Below are 23,702 nucleotides of genomic sequence, written 5' to 3'. Positions count from 1 at the left end.
ACCTCCCCACCATTTAAGTCGCTCCTTCAAACTTTGCCTTTAGAAACTATTGGCCACATTTTACAATGTGCCATGTGCAAAATATTTTGCTCATTTTCCTGTGAAGCAACTTAAAAAATGTTGTGCAAATGTTACTTTAAGAAAAATTGCTTAAATTCTTTTGCATTTTATTGATATCCCTTAATGTGCTGTTTTACTTCCAGTCATACGCAAGGTCAACTGCAGTTATGTCCATGGTAGGCTACATAATTGGGCTTGGTGACAGACACTTGGATAATGTTCTTATAGACATGACAACTGGAGAAGTGGTGCACATTGACTACAATGTTTGTTTTGAGAAAGGTATTAACATTTATTCTGAACTTGATACTTTTCAGTCTTTTTTTTTGGCTGCATGGTATTTAGAGAAAATCTTGTCAATTATCTTTAGGGAAAAGCTTAAGAGTTCCTGAAAAGGTTCCATTCAGAATGACTCAAAATATTGCGACTGCTCTTGGTGTGACTGGAGTTGAAGGATTGTTCAGACTTTCTTGTGAACAGGTTAGTTTCATAATATTATTGGTATTAAAGGTAAAGTAAATATACGATTTACCGTATATGCCGCATATAGGATGACACTGCATAGGACAACTCTGGAATTTCCACGTAAAATGTAGGTTCTGAGCAATACCCTTTATATAAGACGATCCTGCCCCTCCCCCAAAAAAATTGGCATTTACTGCTGACCATTGGATATTGTTAAAAGCAAATCACAATATTTTGATACCAATTACCCTGAAAAGGTTTGAATTCTACTAGCATATTTTAAAATAAACCACCACCGGCTCCTGCAACAGGCTGTTTAAAGCCTATACAGAGCAGACGGCAGTCGGACTGGGTGGATGAACCCCGCAGGGAAGCACTGAGACTTCATTGATAACTGACAGGACACATGCAAGTTTGCATCAGAGCCAGGCTCAGATTTTAGACCCTGTGTAAAAGACGACCCGGTTTTAAGGTGAATTTTTAAAGTTTTGAGGATCATCCTATACACTGACATATATGGTACATCACAATTTAATTGCAATACTGTTACTTTCCGATTTTTTTTTTTTCTCTTCAACCAGCTGTCCTCTTACTTTGTTCCCTGTTAGGTAGTTCAAATAATGCGACGTGGTCGAGAGACCCTGTTGACCTTATTGGAAGCTTTTGTCTATGATCCATTGGTGGATTGGACTGCAGGGGGTGAAATTGGATTTGCTGGTGCTGTGTATGGTGGAGGGGGACAGCAAGCTGAAAGTAAACAGAGCAAAAGGGAGATGGAACGAGACATCACCCGTAGTCTTTTCTCTTCTAGAGTTGCTGAAATTAAGGTACCTGACTTTGAACATGATTTTTTACAAAGTAACAGAAATCAATGGTTGTGTGAATTGTAATTTATTAAATGATTTGTCCACTTAATATATGCAGATCAACCCATGGTATTCAAATAATCCAGGGTTCTAGTTCTATGATCCACATCCAGATTAATTCTACACCACTTGACAGAAAATGGATTTGACTAAGATAGCTTTTCCAATTGGCGCAGACAAAATGGAACCCCGTTCATTTTTATGAACGTTTATTATTATGAGTTTAAGCTCCATTGTGACAGCCAAGGAGTCGACTGTGTAACAGTAATATTTGGATAATTGTAAAACCCTATTTGATCGCTAGGATTGTTCGTAGAAAGAAATTTGCCTACCCACTTTGGTTCTGCTTGTGTGCTATTCTAGACCAAACAATGTGATTGAATCTTAACTGCTCCTTCACATTTCAGGCAGCTCGGATTCCAATATGTCCCACTATTTGCTCAAAAGGAAAAAGATAATTAAAACAGTTCTTTGCTGAAATGATAGTAAGAAAACACAAATTTGCCTTTTCTCTCTCCCTTTAGTCTGGAAAATTGCAAGTTTAATATGGCAGATGTTGAAAAACATCTAAAACACCAAAAATAGAAATAAGCATAATATTGGGAGCACCCCGGCCATTCAGGCACTGTATAAGAAAATGATTTCAGGTCATTGACATTTTGTATCGTAACAGTAGGTATTTGATGAAGTCATTGACCTTTCTGAAGAGATCTAAAAATGAGCCAAATTTTAAAATGTGTTCAATTGAGTTTTTTTTTAACAAATTATTCTTTTATTCCTCTCATCCAAGGTGACTTGGTTTAAGAACAGGGATGATATGCTGGCAGTTATTCCTAAACTTGATACAAGCCTGGATGATTATCTGAATCTCCAGGAGCATTTGACAAAAGTAGAGAAGCTGCAGGGTAAATTGCTGCAAGAAATCGAATTTCTGGAAGGAGCTGAAAATATTTCAGACCATCCAGCTCTTACATTGGAACAAAGGTATTGTAATCAACCTGATCATTTGCATCACTATTTGTTTGTGACTGCTGATGTGAACTTGACATTTACTGTAGCATGCTTGATCTTGCAGTGCCATTTTTAGCTAGTGTTAAGAGCCCAGAGGACCCCAAAACCTTGCAGCAATAGAAATTCACCAAGACAAATGGTTACTTAAACAAAAGTTGCTTTTAATTTTCTTTAGACATATAAAAAAAAATCAAACTGACATTACTTTTAACTTAACCCCCCTCCTATTTCTAAGCACACGTGTATGTAATGTGTATATGCTCAAGAAAGTTCTTTGCTTTAATAGTCCAATCATTCACTTCTCATTTCTCCAAGTTCACAGGTATTTAATATTTATGAATTTTCACCAGGCTCTGGTGCTTAAAGGTAAATGATTACTGCTTAGCAAGGTTCTCATTGGTTTCAGAGAGAGATTTGTTGCTCGTTGGACACACAAACTGATTTTCTCCGATCAGCCACTTCAGTGTCTTGCCAAAGAAACTTCCCCCATCATGGGTTTTCCAAATGATAACCTCTTCTTCTAGGTCACTGCAGAGTTCCTCTTGTTTCCATTATTTCAGGAGACACACTCTAGCAGCCATTTCCTCTTGTAAGGACAACAAGGATTTTCAACAGGCTGAACTCAGAACTCACAACTCGTCTTCAAAATGGGGTTTTCAACAAGCCCGCCAGCTTGCCATGTTGCAGCTTCCAAAAGCTACTGCAGAATTGTCTTTTCTCTCTCTCTCTTTCTCTCTCTCTCTCTCTCCAAAGAATCACCTGTTTTTTTCCTCTCTGTTTGCAAAAGCACATGACCCCACTTAGAACAGCAAACTGCAACCAGACAGATTGCTGGCACAGGAATCAGTTTCTGAGCCTGGTCATCTGTTGCTTTAAAGACAATAGTCCATTTATTCCATAACATCATTCCAATTATGAAGTCTCCATAGGCACTCTTCAAAGTTTCTGTCAAGTCACTGTGGACACGAAGTCTCTACTTATGAATAGCTCTTGCATATCGAATGAGATGTCTGAGGTGACTTACACTAAGATCCCCACAATCTTGTCTCTTTTAAAAACATGTATATAGTATAACCCATAACAGTAGCCATATATTTGGAATAAGTCTCTCATATTTCAGTAAGTTATGTGAATGAGTTTGGTATTCTATTTATTGAGACTTTAAGCAGAAGTCTTAAAATGAAGTAAAATTTGGGAAAATACTTTGAACTCCCAAAGTTTTTTTTTGGGTAAGATTTATCAGTAAGATTCCCTAATAATTAAGAGTAACACATGAAAGTCTGCAGACACCCTGGTTGAAGTAAAAACACAATGCTATACTTTATATAGTAAACATATATAACCAACGTTTCAGGCATGAGCCCTTCATTAAGGTATGAGCAAAATGTAGGCAGGTGCCCAAACAAAATGGTGGGGATCATGGGGAGAGCACATTCCCACAGGAAAGGGGTAAGGTAGATAAAGGAGGGCACAACCAAGGGAGCAGGGATGGCTCTGAGAATGGAGCGAGAAGGGGGTGGAGAGCTTGAAGAAAGAAGACAGAGGAATGGGGAAGAGAGGGAGAATGGGGCTAGCAGAAACCAGAGAAGTTGATGTTAATGCCATCCGGTTAGAGAGTGCCCTGGCAGAATATTAGGCCTTGCTCTTCCAATTTACGGTGACCTTGGTTTGGCAGTGAATTATTCACTGCAGTGGCAATAACAGCTACTCTAGATCTGCGAGCTACTGGATATTTTGAGGTAACATAAGCAATATATTTTACAATTTAAAAATCCAACAACTGCAGAGCTCAAGGGCTCCTCACAATTGGGAGGTGGGAGTCCCACGATTAATCTCCCTCTCCTTTCCTTACATCTGCCTCAATTTTTGATATCAGTCCATCGGGACCAGCCTGGCTTTTGTACCTGTGTTTGAGTGGTTGTATCCTAGTCCAATGAGGGCATGCACTCAGCTCTGTCCTTGTTAAAGATTTTCTACATGAAACCAGTGGAGTCCTGATGCTTTTATAATCATTCTTCCCCTGAATTAAAATACTCTGCCATGTACCTTCTTTTTGCATTGATTCTATTTCACAGCCTAATGGAGGGAGAATGAAGAAATGCAATTTTGTGAAAATGTCATGAAATCATTTAATATCAGAAGATGATTGCAACTCGATACACTTTCTTTGTCTCTTTGTCAGAGTCTTAGAAATAGTGTACAAGTGAATGATTTTTCAATGCTATACATTTTTATGACTTTGTTTTCTAATCAGATACTCAGAACATACCCAGCTTCAGTCTCAGCAGCTGGCTGTGCAGGAGGCTATTCAGGTGAAACTGAATGACTTTGAACAGTGGATTTCACAGTATCAGGCTGCCTTTTCAAGTCTAGAAGCTACCCAACTTGCAAGTCTGCTTCAGGACATCAGTACACCACTGGACTTGGGTAATGACTGTTCATTAAAGAACCTCAATAATTGGGCATAGTTTCCAGCAAATAAAAAGGAAAATAGTTTAGTTTTGTATATGACAGCAAATTCTTAATGCTCACAATTAAATCTATTTTGAGCCCAAATATTGTCTTGTGCCACCTTTAGGCAATTAACAGCATTAGGAATTGTACTCCACGATACAGTCAAATCTGACACACTTGGTTTTTGGTACCAGATTGGCAAATTTTCCAGCCAATCAGATATTACTCTTCAATGTGCTTTATACTTGAATGTTATATTTTTGTATTATAAATTTTCCTGTGATCCAAGGAGGTGTGAAGGGAGCATTGGAACCAGGGTCCAGTAAGCAGAAGTGGGGCATGGCAAATGCCAAACCATCGGGCTGGCTGCCAGAATAATCAGACAGCTGATTGTCAGAGTCTTACAGTGATTCTGTGTCATCTTTGTTGCCAATAACGTGGAATATTTTGGATATAAATAGAACAGCTAACTACAAACCAAATTCCATTTCTCAGGCAACATGTTGTAGACTGATTTTTTTTTGGTTCATTTTGCTTTTATTTGCTGTTGATCTGAAATAAAAAGTAGAGTTGACAGGGATAATTGGGAATTGTTTTCAGAATTCCAACATTAAGGCATAGATCTTGGACAAATGAAGATATACAGGTTGTACCTCTCTTATCTGGCACTCTGTGGTCTGGCAACTCTCATGGTCCAGCACTCTTGAATCTGTCATTGTTAGTACAAACTCCTGACGGATAGTGTGGGACTCAAACTTTGGTCTCGATCCCTGGCGCTGTAAAGGCGTTGCGCTAACCGTCAGTATTATTTCCTGTTTTAAACTTTGTTCTACCTTTGATGTGTTTACATAGGGGCTTCCCTTAGGGGTCAATTTCCGTTTTGCAGCATTTTCTGTGGTCCAGCAATGGCCAGGTCCCAACGTCGCCAGATTAAAGAGGTACAACCTGTATTTTTAGCTGCTTTACTTATTATTAAATATAAAAGTATGTTACTTTCTGCTTTGACTATTTCTCTGTAATTTATCTTCCCCCTTCCTCTCCCACCCAAATCCCATTTTAAAATAGGGGCTCCAAGCTACGTCCCAGCTACAACCTTCCTCCAGAATGCTGGTCAGGCACACCTAATCAGTCAGTGTGAACAGCTAGAAGGCGAGGTTGGAGCTTTGCTACAGCAACGTCGTACCATTTTGCGTGGCTGTCTGGAGCAGCTCCATAGCTATGCTGCTGTAGCTCTGCAGTACCCAAAGGCTGTTTTCCAGAAACATCGGATGGAACAATGGAAAACATGGATGGAAGAACTGATTTGTGACATGACAGTGGAACACTGCCAGGAGCTGTATAGAAAGTGCGTACAACTTGTGAATTGTGATTCGTTAAATGGAGAATTAGTTTGCTAGCAAAGTGAACTCTTAAGGCTGCACAAAATAGAAAAGAATCATGACGGGACTGACCACAACTCTATTGGAGTTCAATCAGATTATTGCTGTTTATTTCTGAACTAATGGGCGATTGGACATTGTGATCATTCCTGATGACACCATTGATTGCGGTGAATACGTTTAATGACATTAAATGAAGACAAGAAATGTTGATGATTCTGCGGTCTTAAGGTGTCTTGTCTGTTGAGTAGCTGGTGCTCTGAATCCTAATGGAGATTTTTAGTTCTTCCCTATTTCTCATTTCTCCTAAAGCAATGGTGATCTTCTGGCCTCTCAAGCCTGCACCAGCTCTCAACAATCCAATCAATCCCATTCTCTTGCTAATCTTCCTATAATCTATTCACCCCATCAATTCTGTCCACTGATCCTACCGTATGGGACCATTTATAGAAACTAACCTACCAGGATATTTTGGATGTGGGGAGAAAAAAAAAGAGCAACTGAGAGAAACTCAGGCATTGCCAAGGTCAACATAGAATCTTGATGTCTTGAGCTGAGAGAGAATGCTAATTACAGTTGTTTTTTTGCAAAGGAAATAGTTAAAAGAAGCATGATACTCTGCATTCTCAATTATTTTCATCAGTCTTTCTTAGCAACATGGATAGGTTATTTAGGTCACAAGATGTAGGAGCAGAAGTAGACATATTGGCCCATTGAGTGGTGTCTGCCATTCTAATCATCAGCTGATCCATCCCCACTCAGCCCTGGTTTTTTTCCCTAACTCTTGATGCCCTGACTAATCAAATACGTGTCAATCGCAGCCTCAAATACACCCAACAACTATGCTTCCACAGCCACCTGTGGCAACAAGTTCCACAGACTCACAACCCTCTGAATAAAGCAAATTTTTTTGCATTTCTGTTTTAAATTGATGGCCTTTATCCTGAAGTTGTGCCCTTTTATCCTTGAATCCTCTACCATGGGAAATATCCTTGCCACATCTACTCTGTCCAGGCCTTTTAGCATTTGAATGCCTCAACCTTCTGTAATCCAACGAGAATAGTCCAAAAGCTGACAAACGTTCCTCATGTGCTAATTTTTTAAAAATTCCTGTTATCATTCTGGTAAATCTTCTCTGAACCTTCAATAATGCCAGCACATTTTTTAAATCAAATGAGGCCTCCAAAACTGTACGTAGTACTCCAAGTGAGGTCTCACCAGTGCTTTATAGAGTATCATTAAATCCATCCCTGTTTTTTTATGTGATTCCTCTCAAAATGGATGCCAACATTGCATTTGTCTTCTTCACCGAGTCAACTTGGAGGTCAAATTTTTGGGTATCCTGCACAAGGACTCTTTGAAATTTTGAAATTTCTCCCCATCTAATTAATAGTCTGCTGGCCTACTACTTCTACCAAAGTGCATGACTGTACACTTTCCAACATTATGCAGTATTTCATCTGTCACCTCTTTGCCCATTCTCCTAATCTATTGAAGTCTCTCTGCAGGCTTTCTGAATCCTCAACACCACCTGCCCGACCACCTATTTTGGTATTATCTGCAAATGTCACCACAAAAACAATTATTCTATCATCCAAATCATTTATATTGGTAGTCCTTCGGTTTGAAGAAGACATTGTTGTGGAGATCATCTGTGGATGTGAAGGTGACTTTGCAGTCCCAGTCTCGAAGTGCAGAATCTAGCGCAATGGGGGCACTGGAAGTCTGTTTTTGTAATAACTGTGGTTGCCACTTTGTGACGCCATTCACTGTTTTCCATCAGTTGTTGGCAGTGCCTGTGTTCAAAACCCTACATCCAAAATATCCTGGTAGGCACAGGGCTCGCCAACGGGAATCTGTCAACAACCGCAGCTTCTAGTTGTCTTGGCTGGGTGTCACAGTAGCGTTGGGTTTCCTTCACAGTGTCTTTGTAGTGTTTGCGTAGATGACTTTGAAGTCTCCTTCTGGTCTTCAGTTCACTATCAAGCAGCCGATGAGGCATAAGGTGGTCGTCCATTCTGATGACGTGTCACACTCACCATATCTGGGCTCTGATGATCAGGGACTCAATGCTGGTGGACAGCGTGACCCAAGACCTCCAGGTTGGAGGTTTACAATGTAAAAGGAAGCAGCCTCAACACCAACCCTGTGGAACACCACTGATAAACTGGTAGTCAACCAGAATAGGATCCCTTGATTCCTCCTGTTTCCAGCCGATCGGCCAATGCTAAATATGCAGATGATACCAAAATAGATCATTGGAACTGATTAGCTTTTCAATTAAAATCATGGTTCATCAGTATCTTGATTCCATTCATCTGCGTTAGGTGGGGGGGATCAGTGGATTTCAGATTTGTGTTAATTGAGCTGCCCTTGCTGGTTTCTTTGCAGTTGTCCTGTGTCTGTCATCCTTGAACAAGTATTTTAACTCTGCGATTAAATCCAAATGCCCTGGTTATAATTTTATGGCACATTCCTTCAGGCTTTCAGACTAATGGGAAAACTTGTTTTCTCTGACCTATCATTCAAAACCAATTTGGTCACCATTGCTTTATTCTGAGAAATACAGACTTGATTTGTAATTCTGTGCAACATTGTATAAATTTGAATACTTTTGAACGACTATTACATTTTTGTGATCTGAGTATAAACAAATTTCTTTGGACTGAACTATTTGATGTTGAAAAACATTTAAATGTGCTCTGAGACTTCAAAAACAACCTTTAACAGCACTGAGAACCATCTGCCACAGATTTGTATGTTCACTTGATCTATTATTGTCTCTGTAACTTTACTCCTCTGCCTACATGACTGTGCTGCAACCCTGATGATCCCCAAATGAGAATGCAACGTTCTTAGCTAACACTTCAGATCCATGTGCACAATGTTTCTGAAAGTTCCTCAATGTGACTATTAGAATTTTATGAAAAAAAAAACTTTTGAAAGCACTTCATTGGAAGAGATATAATGATACTTGGTTGAGAAGTACCTGATGGGAATGATTGACAAAATCTTTTGGAGTAAATGCAGACTTGACAAGTTGATCGACTGCAGCATAATTCTAGGCCTGAAAACTTAACCAGATGTTAAAATACTTGAAAAATGTTAATGCATGCAACCTTTTCTCTTTATTTCCTAGGTATGAGGTTCAATATGCTCCCCAGCAGCCCACAACTAACTGTCAGTTCATAACGGCGACTGAGCTGACTCTTCAACGTTTTGCAGCAGACATTAATAGTCGGCTAATCAGACAGGTTGAGAGACTGAAGCAGGAATCAGTGACTGTGCCAGTTTGTGAAGAGCAACTGAAGGAAATTGAACGCTGCATAAAAGTTTTTCTCCATGAAAATGGTGATGAAGGATCCTTAAGCCTGGCTAGCGTCATCATCTCTGCCCTTTGCACATTAACAAGGTACTGAAGATGTTTGCTACAGCAAGCAACTAGCATTCAGGAATTGCAAATGTTTCAGCTTAAACTGAGATTCATCAACCAGTTTTCCTGCTTTTGTCAAATGCTACTTTTCATTCCTCAATGCAAAGTCATTCTTAGTAAAACTTGTATCGACACAACAAAATTAGGAATATTGATCGCTATTTCATCTGCATAAAGTCAAGTGAGAAGTTTGAAGCAAAATTTTGCACAAAATAAAATTTTAATAACGAATGCACAATCAACTGTTTTGCTAGGCGAAACCTTATGATGGAGGGAGCTGCATCAAGTGCTGGGGAGCAGTTGGTCGATTTGACTTCCAGAGATGGTGCTTGGTTTTTGGAGGAGCTTTGTAGTATGAGTGGCAATGTCACCTGCCTTGTACAACTCCTTGAACAGTGCCAGCTGGTTCCACAAGATCTTGACATCCCAAGCCCTAATGAAGCATCAGAAGGAGTTCATTTGGCTAATGGAGTGTACACTTCCCTCCAGGTTAGTGTTGGGGTGAATAATTGGCAGGATGCATTTAATTTGAAAATTGAGGTGTTGACATGATGCAAGGATAAGGAGAGAATATAAACCATTGCTAAAAATATAACAAAAGACCTACTGTCATAGTTATACAGGACAGAATTGACCACTGAGTCTCCACCGTACATCAAGCATCAATTTTTGCCTATTCTACACTCGTGACTTTCATTCCTTCCACATTCCCATGGACTCCCTTGATTCTACCACTCATCTACATGCTATGAGCAATTTGCAGTGGACAATTAGCCTCACCATCCCCACTTCAGGAAGTAGTTTAAGAGCATAGTTCACTGAATGTGACAGTGGAGACTGGTAAAGTTTTTAAAAAAAACCACAGGAGCAAGGAGGTAATTAGGATCTTTTATAAAGTACTAGGTTAGTCATACTGGAGTATCATGTTCAGTTCTGGGCACCTCCTTTAAGGAAAAAAAAGACAGTTATTTCAAAGACTTGGGGATAAGGCACTTCATGGTATAGACTGAATAAAATAGGTTTGCTCTTGGAATGGAGATGGTTAAGGATATCTGGGGAAAATAATTAAAATAACAATCTAGTTAGAAATTGTTCAAATTTGCCAAGTTGCGCATTTGATAAAAAGAATCAAATGTGATGCTTTTTTTTAAACACAGCAATTGATTAGATGTGGGATTCTCCACCGAGATACAAGAGGAGACCAGTTCAGTTTTAGTCTTCTGAAATAGTTTGAAAATTTGCGAGGGGAGAACGTGGATTGCTGTTCTGTCGAGCAGTCCTGGACATTGTGGGCTGGGTGACTTCATTCCTCACAGACTTTCTGTGATCCTAGATCATTTTAAATATTTCAACCATTCTTTTAACGTTTTTCCTGTTTTCGACAGGAGCTGAACACCAACTTCAGACAGATTATCTTTCCAGAGGCCCTTCGATGTATGATGAAAGGAGAAAACACTTTGCAGAATATGCTGGGTGAACTGGATAGTATCATTGAACAGACAACTGATGGGATTTCTTTGCAAATGCTCATGGATTCCCTGCAGGCTTATCTAAGAAATGCAGCCATGGGAATAGAGGAGGAAACTAATGTTCATTACATTGATGTCACCAGGTAAGCACAAGTGATTTCATTCTAACAGAAGGAGATGCAAGTCAGTTTTAACAATGAAACTGATTATTATTGTGATGGGTAGCGTCGTCAGCTTGGTGCTCCTGGTCGAAATTGCAGCGAAATCCCTAGTATCTGGCACCTGCAATCCCCATGTGCAAATTTTCCAGTTTCCTGAGACTCACTTTTACAATGCCTAAGAGGCTTGCATTAATGATAAACAGTTTCGAAGACAAAACAAAAATATTAGAATTGTCTTCCTTAATTATGTCAAGTTCATTTTAATTGGGAAATTCCCCATGATTTTAAAAAAAAAATGTATTTAAACCCTAGTGATTGAAGCTGGCACAGTGTACCATCAGCCATGATGTTAACCGTACGGCTGTCATAATTAACCACTCCCCTCCAAGTCTGCAGATAAACCCTTACTAATGTACTTAATAATACCTGTATTTCTTTTTTCTTTGCTTGGCTTCGCGGAAAAAGATTTATGGAGGGGGTAAAAAGTCCACGTCAGCTGCAGGCTCGTTTGTGGCTGACAAGTCCGATGCGGGACAGGCAGACATGGTTGCAGCGGTTGCAGGGGAAAATTGGTTGGTTGGGGTTGGGTGTTGGGTTTTTCCTCCTTTGCCTTTTGTCAGTGAGGTGGGCTCTGCGGTCTTCTTCAAAGGAGGTTGCTGCCCGCCAAACTGTGAGGCGCCAAGATGCACAGTTTGAGGCGTTATCAGCCCACTGGCGGTGGTCAATGTGGCAGGCACCAAGAGATTTCTTTAGGCAGTCCTTGTACCTTTTCTTTGGTGCACCTCTGTCACGGTGGCCAGTGGAGAGCTCGCCATATAACACGATCTTGGGAAGGCGATGGTCCTCCATTCTGGAGACGTGACCCATCCAGCGCAGCTGGATCTTCAGCAGCGTGGACTCGATGCTGTCGACCTCTGCCATCTCGAGTACTTCGACGTTAGGGATGAAGGCGCTCCAATGGATGTTGAGGATGGAGCGGAGACAACGCTGGTGGAAGCGTTCTAGGAGCCGTAGGTGGTGCCGGTAGAGGACCCATGATTCAGAGCCGAACAGGAGTGTGGGTATGACAACGGCTCTGTATACGCTTATCTTTGTGAGGTTTTTCAGTTGGTTGTTTTTCCAGACTATTTTGTGTAGTCTTCCAAAGGCGTTATTTGCCTTGGTGAGTCTGTTGTCTATCTCATTGTCGATCCTTGCATCTGATGAAATGGTGCAGCCGAGATAGGTAAACTGGTTGACCGTTTTGAGTTTTGTGTGCCCGATGGAGATGTGGGGGGGCTGGTAGTCATGGTGGGGAGCTGGCTGATGGAGGACCTCAGTTTTCTTCAGGCTGACTTCCAGGCCAAACATTTTGGCAGTTTCCGCAAAGCAGGACGTCAAGCGCTGAAGAGCTGGCTCTGAATGGGCAACTAAAGCGGCATCGTCTGCAAAGAGTAGTTCACGGACAAGTTTCTCTTGTGTCTTGGTGTGAGCTTGCAGGCGCCTCAGATTGAAGAGACTGCCATCCGTGCGGTACCGGATGTAAACAGCGTCTTCATTGTTGGGGTCTTTCATGGCTTGGTTCAGCATCATGCTGAAGAAGATTGAAAAGAGGGTTGGTGCGAGAACACAGCCTTGCTTCACGCCATTGTTAATGGAGAAGGGTTCAGAGAGCTCATTGCTGTATCTGACCCGACCTTGTTGGTTTTCGTGCAGTTGGATAATCATGTTAAGGAACTTTGGGGGAAGTCCAAAGCCCGCTGCGCAGCTCAGACGGCAAAGTCCTCCTCAGCGACAAGATCTCCATCCTCAACCGATGGTCAGAACACTTCCAATCTCTTTTCAGTGCCAACCGCTCAGTCCAAGATTCCGCCCTGCTCCAGCTCCCTCAACAGCCCCTAAGGCTAGAGCTGGATGAGGTTCTCACCCTGGATGAGACATATAAGGCAATCGAACAACTGAAAAGTGGCAAAGCAGCAGGTATGGATGGAATCCCCCCAGAGGTCTGGAAGGCTGGCGGCAAAACTCTGCATGCCAAACTGCATGAGTTTTTCAAGCTTTGTTGGGACCAAGGAAAACTGCCTCAGGATCTTCGTAATGCCACCATCATCACCCTGTACAAAAACAAAGGCGAGAAATCAGACTGCTCAAACTACAGGGGAATCACGTTGCTCTCCATTGCAGGCAAAATCTTCGCCAGGATTCTACTAAATAGAATAATACCTAGTGTCGCCGAGAATATTCTCCCAGAATCACAGTGCAGCTTTCGCGCAAACAGAGGAACTACTGACATGGTCTTTGCCCTCAGACAGCTCCAAGAAAAGTGCAGAGAACAAAACAAAGGACTCTACATCACCTTTGTTGACCTCACCAAAGCCTTCGACACCATGAGCAGGAAAGGGCTTTGGCAAATACTAGAGCGCATCGGAATACCTGTATACTAATAAAGATAAAGCCTCTGAGATAACGAGACACTTTGGGAGAGTCACGGCAGCAGTGTGCAGCTCTTTCTGAGCACCTTCATTTTATTAAAACACAACTTTATTGAAACTTCATTCAACATCTGCGGGAACGGCACGACCGGGGCACGTCTCCGGCTGAATGTTTGCACTCATAGTTACCATGGGGGTTGTGTGTTGTTTCAGTGAATGTTTACAATTTTTAACTTTTAATTATTTTTTCTTTTAAAAAGTATTCATTTATTTCTGTTTTTCTTCCCCCCCCCCCTTGCTTGAATTCCAGATAGCGCAGATTTTATTGTATCTGCCTGTTCTGTTTACTTCGATTTTTGTTTTTAATGTTTTAATGTCTCTTTAAATTTAACAATTTGATTTTTACTGTTCCGAAACCTCTGCAGGAATGCTTATTCGATAGATGTATTCACTAGCATTTATGATGCAGTTTTAAGAACTTCCAAATTAGAGATCTCGCATGCATTTCCATATGACATATAACAATTACAGTAAATCCCTAAATGTTGAAAAGTCTAACTGTACAGTAAACTGCAGATGGGATGAATTTAATTTATTTCTTTGATAGCAAATCAAGTCAAGGATGCCTCTAGAGTGTTCAGAACCTTGTAAAGGAATTTATAATTAGGTCTGTCATCTGCCAGTCCATTAATTGATGGCATCTCCAGTCTCACTGGTTAAGAAAAATGAATTTAAAATGTGGTTGCTCTACTGCCGACACTTATAGTGGGCAAGTTTTAGAAGTTATTTGACATTTTTCAAAAATTCAACAAACTGATAATTTGTAAAGAGTATAGAATATCAAAGATGTGTATTTGGAAGTTTTCCTTAACTAAATTGTGGGTAGCTTATGGCTGAATTTTCTGATGTTTTCCATTGAAGCTTGTTTATTCAAGTAATCTTTTTAATTAGATATATTGTGTTGGAGATGATTTTGAGCACATTAAAATTTATAATTGCATGCAATATTCTGACATCAATTTCATGCTTTCGTTTCCCTATCCCAGAGAGACCATTCTTGAATATTGTTCAATGTTTCACCAGCCTAACTAAGGGCAAGTATCCTGTGTGTTACAGATTGTAGATCTGTTTGTTCTCCACCTCCCATACTTGTATTTCTAAACCTACATATGTCCAGAATGAGAATGATTTGAATGGAGCTGCAAGGATCCTATGGAAAAACCAAAATCCCCATTTGGATCACTGATTTTCTGATTTGTTCTGATGAAGATGTAACTTTGGGCTTTATGCATGCGTTGGCATACAATTAGAAACAGCAAATCAATACTGTAACAAACTACTTGGATCAAAGCTCGACAGTCTTTCTGCATATACATTAGCTGTAATGAATGAGGAGGTTCCAGTGTCGCCATTAATGAAAGGCAGAGTCCAGCATGTGAGAAGCAAAAGGGTGAAACATTTGCATTCTTGTGCAACCAGTGATGCTCACTGGATTATTCTCTCAGGTGTCCTTGTGTTTCATTCATCCCACATGATGTGATGGGCTCAGAAGAGATCATGGGACCTCCCAGAATGCTGGCAGGAATGCTGAAGGCTCGTATTACACGGCCTGTCATCTCTCTAATCAGGCTGTTCCAGAATAGTTAGGATCTTGGCATCTTCCCCCACCACTGAGGAAAATTGCCTCCTATCCACAAAAAAAAAGACAAATCCAATCTTCCAAATGATGGTTCAATCATCAACAAAATAACATAAATTAACATAACATTAATACTATTACTATGCCAGTAATTTTCCTTATGCCTTATTCCTTCAATTTTATCAGGGTAACCCTGCTCCAGATTTTGTCACACCCATGGACTCGACGTGGATTGGAGAGCTCATTTTCAGAAGTGGAGAGGCATTGTGGACTGCTAGTACATCTGAAATCATTGGGAATTAAAGGGATAATGTTTGTTGCAACTCGCAAAAACAAATGAACTTCTGGTTGTTGGTTATTCATTCCAACCCCAGGACTCTGCTTCAGGAGTTTGTCAGGGTTGTGCCCTTTTATCTACTGCTTTATCAGTGACCTTAACATCAGTCTCCATCTCGTTGCTGATAATTGCATAAAGTTTCATTCATTTACAGACAATTAAGTCATCCATGCCTGCATGCCGTTGAACCAAGACGATAGGTTCTGCGTGGTGAGATGAGTGTTACTTGCCACGTCACTTGTTTGGTCTTTTGTGCCACAAGAGTCCAAACACCTATTCACAGTTCAACCACTGGCAGATTTTTCCAATAAAATACCCACTATTATCTAGAAAAGTTTGGACCAGTTATCATGAATTCCTTTACAAGGTTACATGCCCTCACCACAAGAATAAATCCAAGCCTAGTATTTCTTGTTCAGATGACTTCCTGTCACACCAAAACTTTACAAGATAAATCAGGAGTATGTTGGAATGCTTTCCAACAAGATGGACAACATTTAGGATAAAGCACCCCATTTAATTGGAACCCTATCCATTATCTATCATTCCCTATCCCACTTGGCACTGAACCTGCAGTATGTGCCTTGTACAGGTTGTACCTCTCTAATCTGGTGCTCTATGGTCTGGCAACTCCTGTGGTTCATCACGTTTTGAATCTGCCACCATTAGTTTGTGCTGATGTGGCAAAATCTGTTTACACTGCAGCTGACTGTTTCGGTGATACAGTCCTATTTCTTATATTCAGCAGTATTTTAACCTTCAGGACGTCTTCATGATACATAGGAGTTCCCTTAGGGGTCAATTTCTGTTTTCCTGCATTTTCTGTAGTCCAGCAAAGGCCAGGTCCCACCATTGTGGATAAAGGAGGTAGAAGATGAAGTTATTCACCCAAGTTGTTCCAGCAGTGAATCCACCAATGAGGGCAAGGGAAACAGGTACACAGAAGGTCCCCTTCTGAAATGTGCAACTTCCAAGCTGGGATATTGTTGCAGAGTCTATTTCCTGGAACTCCCCAGCACCAGGAAGTCTGGAGTTATTCAAGAAAACAGCACTGTTTAAGGGCAGTTTGGTGTGAACAATGTATATTGGTCTTTCCCATGTTGTGAAGAACACATTTTATTGTAAATATGCAGATTTCTTTAAAATGACAGTTCAGTTTTTTTAATGGTGAACATGGACATGAAAAACTGCTGCCAAATTATGCTGCTTCTACGAAAGCTTTGCTGTGTACAGTGAGGGTCCAATTGCTGTTAAAGTTCTAACTGCTGTGCTCTCAAAGAAAGGATGAGGCTTTATAGTTATGCTGTAGGTCTGACAAATCATAGTTATTGCCAAGCATGTCTTTTAATACTGAAAATATCTCCAACTGCAATATAGTTGAGTCGTGTGAATTACGCCTCCATCTGTGACATGTAGTGTTTTTCTTTCAGATTTTAATTAATGGCAATTTAAAATGTGTTTTTTCTTTGATCCTTGCACTTTCCTTGACCATAACTGTTATGCATACTTCTGTGATGTTTGTGATTATCTTCTTCTTTGGCTTGGGTTCGTGGATGAAGATTTATGGAGGGGTATGTCCACGTCTGCTGCAGGCTCGTTGGTGACTGACAAGTCCGATGCGGGACAGGCAGGCACGGTTGCAGCGGTTGCAAGGGAAAATTGGTTGGTTGGGGTTGGGTTTTTCCTGCTTTGTCTTTTGTCAGTGAGGTGGGCTCTGATTATATATTAAAAAAAATGACCAAATTTCATGCACAATTCTGCAAAGGAAGAAGCTAAACAAATTGAAGATTAGCTTTAGTTTAGAGATCATGTCTGCAGGAAGTTTTTTGCAGCTTCATTATACTTTTCAATTATCTTTTTAGAATGCTTCGAGCTCAGTACACTGAATTAATCCAGCCAAGAAGTGTGGATGGTTCAGCGGAGGAGACACCCAAGATGTCTGCTGGTCAGATGTTACTCGTGGCTTTTGATGGAATGTTTGCCCAAGTTGAAAGTGCATTTGGTTTATTGATTGAGAAGGTAGTGTTGTATATCTTTTCATATAACCTAAAATATTTATTAAGGTGGATATTTTCAGTACGATTTAGTATGGAAATGTTCAATTGTATCTATGTGTATCATAATCTGTCTTTTAGATTTGACTCATTGTTGTTGAGTGAATCAAGTTCTGTCATGTTAGCCGGTGAGGCGGGGGTTGGTTGGGAGGGGGGCGACACGGGCCGGGCCGGGCCTGGCAGCGGGCGGGCCCCCAGGAGCAGCGTGGCTCAGGCTCCTGCCCGAGTAGGCCTGAGGGCCAGCTCACCTGGACTGAGGAACCATGGACGACAACCTGGATTTCACCACTGGAGATGCTGGTGCGTCTACTACCTTCCCTATGCAGTGCTCTTCTTTGCGCAAGAATGGATACGTGGTTCTGAAAGGCCGTCCTTGCAGGATTGTTGAGATGTCGACGTCCAAGACTGGCAAGCACGGGCATGCAAAGGTTCATATGGTTGGTATTGATATATTCACTTCAAAGAAGTATGAAGATATCTGCCCTTCTACCCATAACGTCGATGTCCCCAATGTCAAGAGGAACGAGTATCAATTGATTGGAATTACTGATGGCTACCTCTCTCTGATGATGGACAATGGTGAGGTTCGTGAGGATCTGAAACTGGCCGAAGGAGATTTGGGGAAGGAAATTCAACAGAAATATGACGCTGGAGAAGATCTAATGATCACAGTTCAGTCCGCCATGGATGAAGAGGCTGCCGTCGCCATCAAGCCAATGGCCAGGCCATAAGCAGGGATCGGGAAGCCAGTACTGACCACTCAGGCCAAAATCTTGGATCTAAATTGGATTAATCGTCGCCAAAGTTATGGCCTTCACCACATGACCTCATTTCCTTCAAATTATTTTCCAGAGGGTGCCAGAGGAACCTGACCTTTTTGCCCACTCAGCTCACCAGTTGACACTGTGGGTTGATTGGCATTGTACTAAATCACAGCTGTTGGTGCTCCCAAATAAAAGCTTGATGTAAAGTTGAAAAAAAAATTCTGTCATGTTAAAATTAAACCACGCCGTGATTTATTTTTGTCTGTCATGGTAAAGGCCCTCATAACTTCACTATGTAGTTTAAATCGTGTGCAAACTATATTTCATCTAATAAGTGGTGCTTGTGGTTTTTGTAGCTGAACAAGATGGAAGTGCCACTGGCATGGCGGAAAATTGATATTATAAGGGAGGCCCGTAGCACGCAGGTCAACTTCTTCGATGATGAAAATCACCGACTTGTGCTGGAAGAGATCTTCTTTCTGAAACGACTGCAAACTATAAAAGAATTTTTCAGACTTTGTGGCACTTTTGCTCGTACACTATCAGGTAGTTTTTTTTTCCATATTTAATGGCTGATCGTGTTTAGAACAGCTTGTCACATGAAATGAAAGGACATCATCCTTTATCTTAGTATGCAGGCAGCATCTTGCAGCATCATCATGTGCAAACTCTTTTATGCTCTCCATTTAGAGCAGAAGTGTGGGAATGTGTTGTTTTACATATCAGATTTGATAAAACTATTCTTTGTTGCCTTTCCTGAATATTTCCGGACACTTTATAATTGGGTAATTGGAATAATATTGGTGAAAATTAAGTGATTGAAACATTATTATAATTTGACTGAAGCAACTTTGGATTGGTGCTCTTTTAGTTTAGTTATTTTTACACTGTCAGAGTTGGCTTCGATTGTGATGTCCTAACTAAAAGAATATTTAATTTTCGCATATTTAACTTTTGATTTCAAAGTGCACACTTCCTCTGAAATATAACTTGTATTAATAGCACAAAATTCTGTTCATGTTCTACTTCATTTCCCAGGGGTGATTCCACTGGATGATCCCAGTTCATTGAATGGCCCTGTCCAATTGGTTAATGTAAAATCCATGTACAGAAATTCTTGCTTCAGTGAAGATCAAATGGCTAAACCGATCAAGGCATTTACAGCAGACTTTGTGAGACAGCTTCTGATTGGCCTTCCTACGCAAGCACTTGGACTAACCCTTTGCAGTTACATCAGTGCTCTTGGCGTGGACATTATTGCACAGGTGGAAGCAAAAGACTTCGGTGCTGAAAGTAAGGTGTCTGTGGATGACCTTTGCAAGAAAGCAGTGGAACACAATATTCAGGTTGGCAGATTTTCACAATTGGTTATGAACAGAGCCACTGTTCTGGCCAGCTCGTATGATACTGCTTGGAAAAAGCATGATCTAGTTCGCAGGTTGGAGACAAATATTGCATCTTGTAAGACAAGTTTTCAGAGAGTACAGATGCAGATTGCCATGTTTCAGGTAAGCTTTTTTTGTTATTCTGTGCTTAAGGAGAAAAGTGTAATGGAGTACTATTAGTTTAAAGCAGTAGTTTTCAAACTGCCCCCCTAAACTCACTTTCCACCTAATCCCTATGCCATCGGTGCTCTGTTATTGGTAAGGGATTGCTTAAGCTGGTCTTTGAGTGGGAAGGGAAGGTTGAGAATCACTGCTCTAGACTCAATTGTTACTGAAATATTTTGGTTGAGAAAAATTGTCATTGGCCCAATTCCTTTGGAGTTATGAAATGGTGCACATAACGAGACATTTGGTACAGTTAAAACAGTGGTTTTCAAACCTTTTCACTCCCTTACTAATCACAGGACACTTGAGGCATAGGAATTGCTAAAGGTGGAATGTTAAACCACTGATTTAAAGTAAGCTTCCTTTTATCTATATTCTGGTGTAGATTTAGATCAGGGGTGGCCAAACTTAAGACAGGAGTCCGATACGATAAACTTCAGATGTTTGAGAACCACAAGACCAAAAAAAACATGCTTTTTTTTTTACTTTAACATGCACATTTTGATACAAAATTTTATATAAATATTAAGAAATACATGTATTTAATAATGTTTATTAATATATGTAGTTTTTAAACTGCTAATTTTTATTGGTTACAATAAACAAAATGTACACAGCATATATTTATGATGGTTGAATTTAATGGACCAATTTTAGGGTAAAATTTTGGGGGTTGATTATTGCACACATACAACTTTTGACTGTGGTAAGTTTGTGAAATCATGAACTCTTAGGGGTGGGCGAGCAGCCGGCCTCTAGGTGAGAGTTCGCAGCCAGGGTTGTTGGCAGCTTGGATGGACAGAGAGCCAGGATCACACTTGCATTCCACTACCTGCAACACAACCACATAAACCACAATCGGTTGATTGCAATCCATGCCCACTAACACTACCCAGCCAACATACCCCCATGAGCCGCGTGTGGTTCATGAGCCACGGTTTGGTCACCCCCGACTTAGACTCTCAAGGGTGGTCCAACTTTTGATTTAGTTGTTCCACTAATATCACACTTGAGCAGTGCTTTGATTGCTTAAGCATCACCGGTATCTATAAAATTATTCTATTCTGCATTTTTTATTTCTCCTTGTAACATGTCAAGCAATTCTAAAGCAACTCTTTAATCATTCCGTTAGGTCGCCAGTGTTTTGCAATTCCTTCTAAATTGTATCATCAGAATGAGTTAACTTTTTGACAGCATCCAGATTCATGCTATTTATTTTAGTTAAAATAGAAGTTAATGCACTTGAATACAGTGACTAACAGCCTCTACATTCTGTTGTCTTTTGTGTTTACTTCAGTAAATATTCTTTTAAAAATACGTTTATTTATGTTTTACAATATAAATGGTTGAACAGTACAATTATACAATGCGCTACAAGATTTGAGAATGGGAAAAAAAAATTAAAACATTATACAATTTTGTCCAAGTAAGGGAATCCAGGGCACATTCATGACAATAAAATTTAACAAAAAAGGTTTACAATTCTCTTTCCCTTACTCATGTAATTATTTGCAGTTGAACAAAACAGTTATCTATTATACCGTCAAAATCAAAAGGGAAAAAAATAAAATCCCAAGCCAAAAGAAACCTTATAAATCAAAACTCTGACCAAAGATATATGAAAATGAAATGGCACCAACACTCTAATTCTTTAGGTTATGAAAATAGTCCATAAATGGGCCCCACGTCTCTTGGAAGTAATAATTCTTTTGAGTATATTATATTTACTTTAATGTTGCATTTCTTTGAATAGTGGCAACATGAAGATATTCTTATGAACAGGACCCAGCCAATGTCTACAGTTACACCTCCACCTCGCACAGGCATTCTTTCCAACATGAAAAAGAAATTGCATGCACTTAGCCAGCTGGAAGTTTCTGTTTCCACACTGCAGGTAAATGTCTTGGATTTCAAACTTCTTGTGAACTCTGGCTTATTGGTGGCTAAATAGGATTGTACATGGGTCAAATGCAAAGCTTTTGCATTACTTTCTGTTTTTGTACTTAAAATGACTTTGATATTCAACAGGATGAAATCCGGCGTGGATCACGAACCTGTCATAGGAGGTGCAGGATCCATTAAAAGAGTAAATTTTGCTAATACATTGTGCGAGCAAATTTATAATTCTCCTGAGTAACTTTAGGTACTCCCAACTTATGACCTATGTGACTAGCACATACGACTGAATTTTTAGAAAACACTGGACAGGTAGTATTCTCCCTTGTCCACGATGGAAGCACGACGACCCTGCTCCTGCCGGAAGCCCGAGGTGATGCCGGGTAACTAAGGGCAGTGGTGCCTCTAGCAATCCGTGTTGTGATATGGAATGCATGTGCAGATTGCAGCTGTTTGTGTTCTTTCTCTCTCTCTCTCTCTCTCTCTCTCTCTCTCTCCATTCCCCTCCAATTTCTCTCCCATCCCCTCCACTCTCACTTTCTCTCCCCTCCTCTCTCACTTTCTCTCCCCTCCACTCTCACTTTCTCTCCCTCCAGTCTCTTTCACCTTCCAGTCTCTCTCTCCCTCCAGTCTCTTTCACCCTCCAGTCTCTCTCTCCCTCCGGTCTCTCTCCCCCTCCGGTCCGGTCTCTCTCTCCCCCTCCGGTCCGGTCTCTCTCTCCCCCTCCGGTCCGGTCTCTCTCTCCCCCCTCCGGTCCGGTCTCTCTCTCCCCCTCCGGTCCGGTCTCTCTCTCCCCCTCCGGTCCGGTCTCTCTCTCCCCCTCCGGTCCGGTCTCTCTCTCCCCCTCCGGTCCGGTCTCTCTCTCCCCCTCCGGTCCGGTCTCTCTCTCCCCCTCCGGTCCGGTCTCTCTCTCCCCCTCCGGTCCGGTCTCTCTCTCCCCCCTCCGGTCCGGTCTCTCTCTCCCCCTCCGGTCCGGTCTCTCTCTCCCCCTCCGGTCCGGTCTCTCTCTCCCCCTCCGGTCCGGTCTCTCTCTCCCCCTCCGGTCCGGTCTCTCTCTCCCCCTCCGGTCCGGTCTCTCTCTCCCCCTCCGGTCCGGTCTCTCTCTCCCCCTCCGGTCCGGTCTCTCTCTCCCCCTCCGGTCCGGTCTCTCTCTCCCCCTCCGGTCCGGTCTCTCTCTCCCCCTCCGGTCCGGTCTCTCTCTCCCCCTCCGGTCCGGTCTCTCTCTCCCCCTCCGGTCCGGTCTCTCTCTCCCCCCTCCGGTCCGGTCTCTCTCTCCCCCTCCGGTCCGGTCTCTCTCTCCTCCTCCGGTCCGGTCTCTCTCCCCCCTCCGGTCCGGTCTCTCTCTCCCCCTCCGGTCCGGTCTCTCTCTCCCCCTCCGGTCCGGTCTCTCTCTCCCCCTCCGGTCCGGTCTCTCTCTCGCGCTCCTCCCCCCCCCCCCCCTGCGCTTGCGCTATCTGTGGAAAATATCGCCTCTTGTAAGAGCTGCTCTTGGAGTCTGCCATATCATATTTGACAAATTATAACAGGAGTACAGGGAAATTTTCACATGCATTCATTCCAAGGTATGAATGATCTGCCAGAACGGGGCACGGACATATGTCAGGGACTACCTGTATTTCAATAGCCTCCAAAAATTAATTCACCATTAGAGGCAGTTTCTCTATTTTTGAAATTGAATTTATTGTTTAATTTTGGTTAGAATTATGAAATTGTGCAAATTTTCAACTGCCAGAAATAATGCAAAATGGTCTGT

General features: G+C 41.4%; 2 protein-coding genes across 5 annotated transcripts in view; both read left to right on the top strand.

The window, feature by feature from the left end:
- The window catches only part of smg1 (SMG1 nonsense mediated mRNA decay associated PI3K related kinase), a 130,024-nt gene that overhangs the window by 86,940 nt on the left and 19,382 nt on the right, over window positions 1-23,702 (top strand). For all 4 annotated transcript variants that reach the window (XM_069906251.1, XM_069906250.1, XM_069906249.1 and 1 more), the window contains 13 exons: window positions 204-342; window positions 431-540; window positions 1,134-1,352; window positions 2,182-2,375; window positions 4,657-4,829; window positions 5,922-6,201; window positions 9,375-9,647; window positions 9,923-10,157; window positions 11,054-11,280; window positions 17,548-17,704; window positions 18,860-19,049; window positions 19,542-20,011; window positions 21,807-21,947. In XM_069906251.1, the coding sequence (XP_069762352.1) occupies window positions 204-342; window positions 431-540; window positions 1,134-1,352; window positions 2,182-2,375; window positions 4,657-4,829; window positions 5,922-6,201; window positions 9,375-9,647; window positions 9,923-10,157; window positions 11,054-11,280; window positions 17,548-17,704; window positions 18,860-19,049; window positions 19,542-20,011; window positions 21,807-21,947 (2,808 nt within the window). The remainder of the gene's footprint in view (window positions 1-203; window positions 343-430; window positions 541-1,133; window positions 1,353-2,181; window positions 2,376-4,656; window positions 4,830-5,921; window positions 6,202-9,374; window positions 9,648-9,922; window positions 10,158-11,053; window positions 11,281-17,547; window positions 17,705-18,859; window positions 19,050-19,541; window positions 20,012-21,806; window positions 21,948-23,702) is intronic.
- Window positions 17,914-18,722, top strand: LOC138747535 (eukaryotic translation initiation factor 5A-1). Its single transcript, XM_069906832.1, has one exon. It carries the CDS (start codon window positions 18,003-18,005, stop codon window positions 18,468-18,470), a length of 468 nt encoding a protein of 155 aa, XP_069762933.1. The 5' UTR covers window positions 17,914-18,002; the 3' UTR covers window positions 18,471-18,722.

This window comes from Narcine bancroftii, chromosome 12 (assembly GCF_036971445.1).
Source record: "Narcine bancroftii isolate sNarBan1 chromosome 12, sNarBan1.hap1, whole genome shotgun sequence".
NCBI lineage: Eukaryota > Metazoa > Chordata > Chondrichthyes > Torpediniformes > Narcinidae > Narcine > Narcine bancroftii.
The sequence above is the reverse complement of the archived record's forward strand: the minus strand, read 5'-3'. Positions and strand labels throughout refer to the sequence as shown.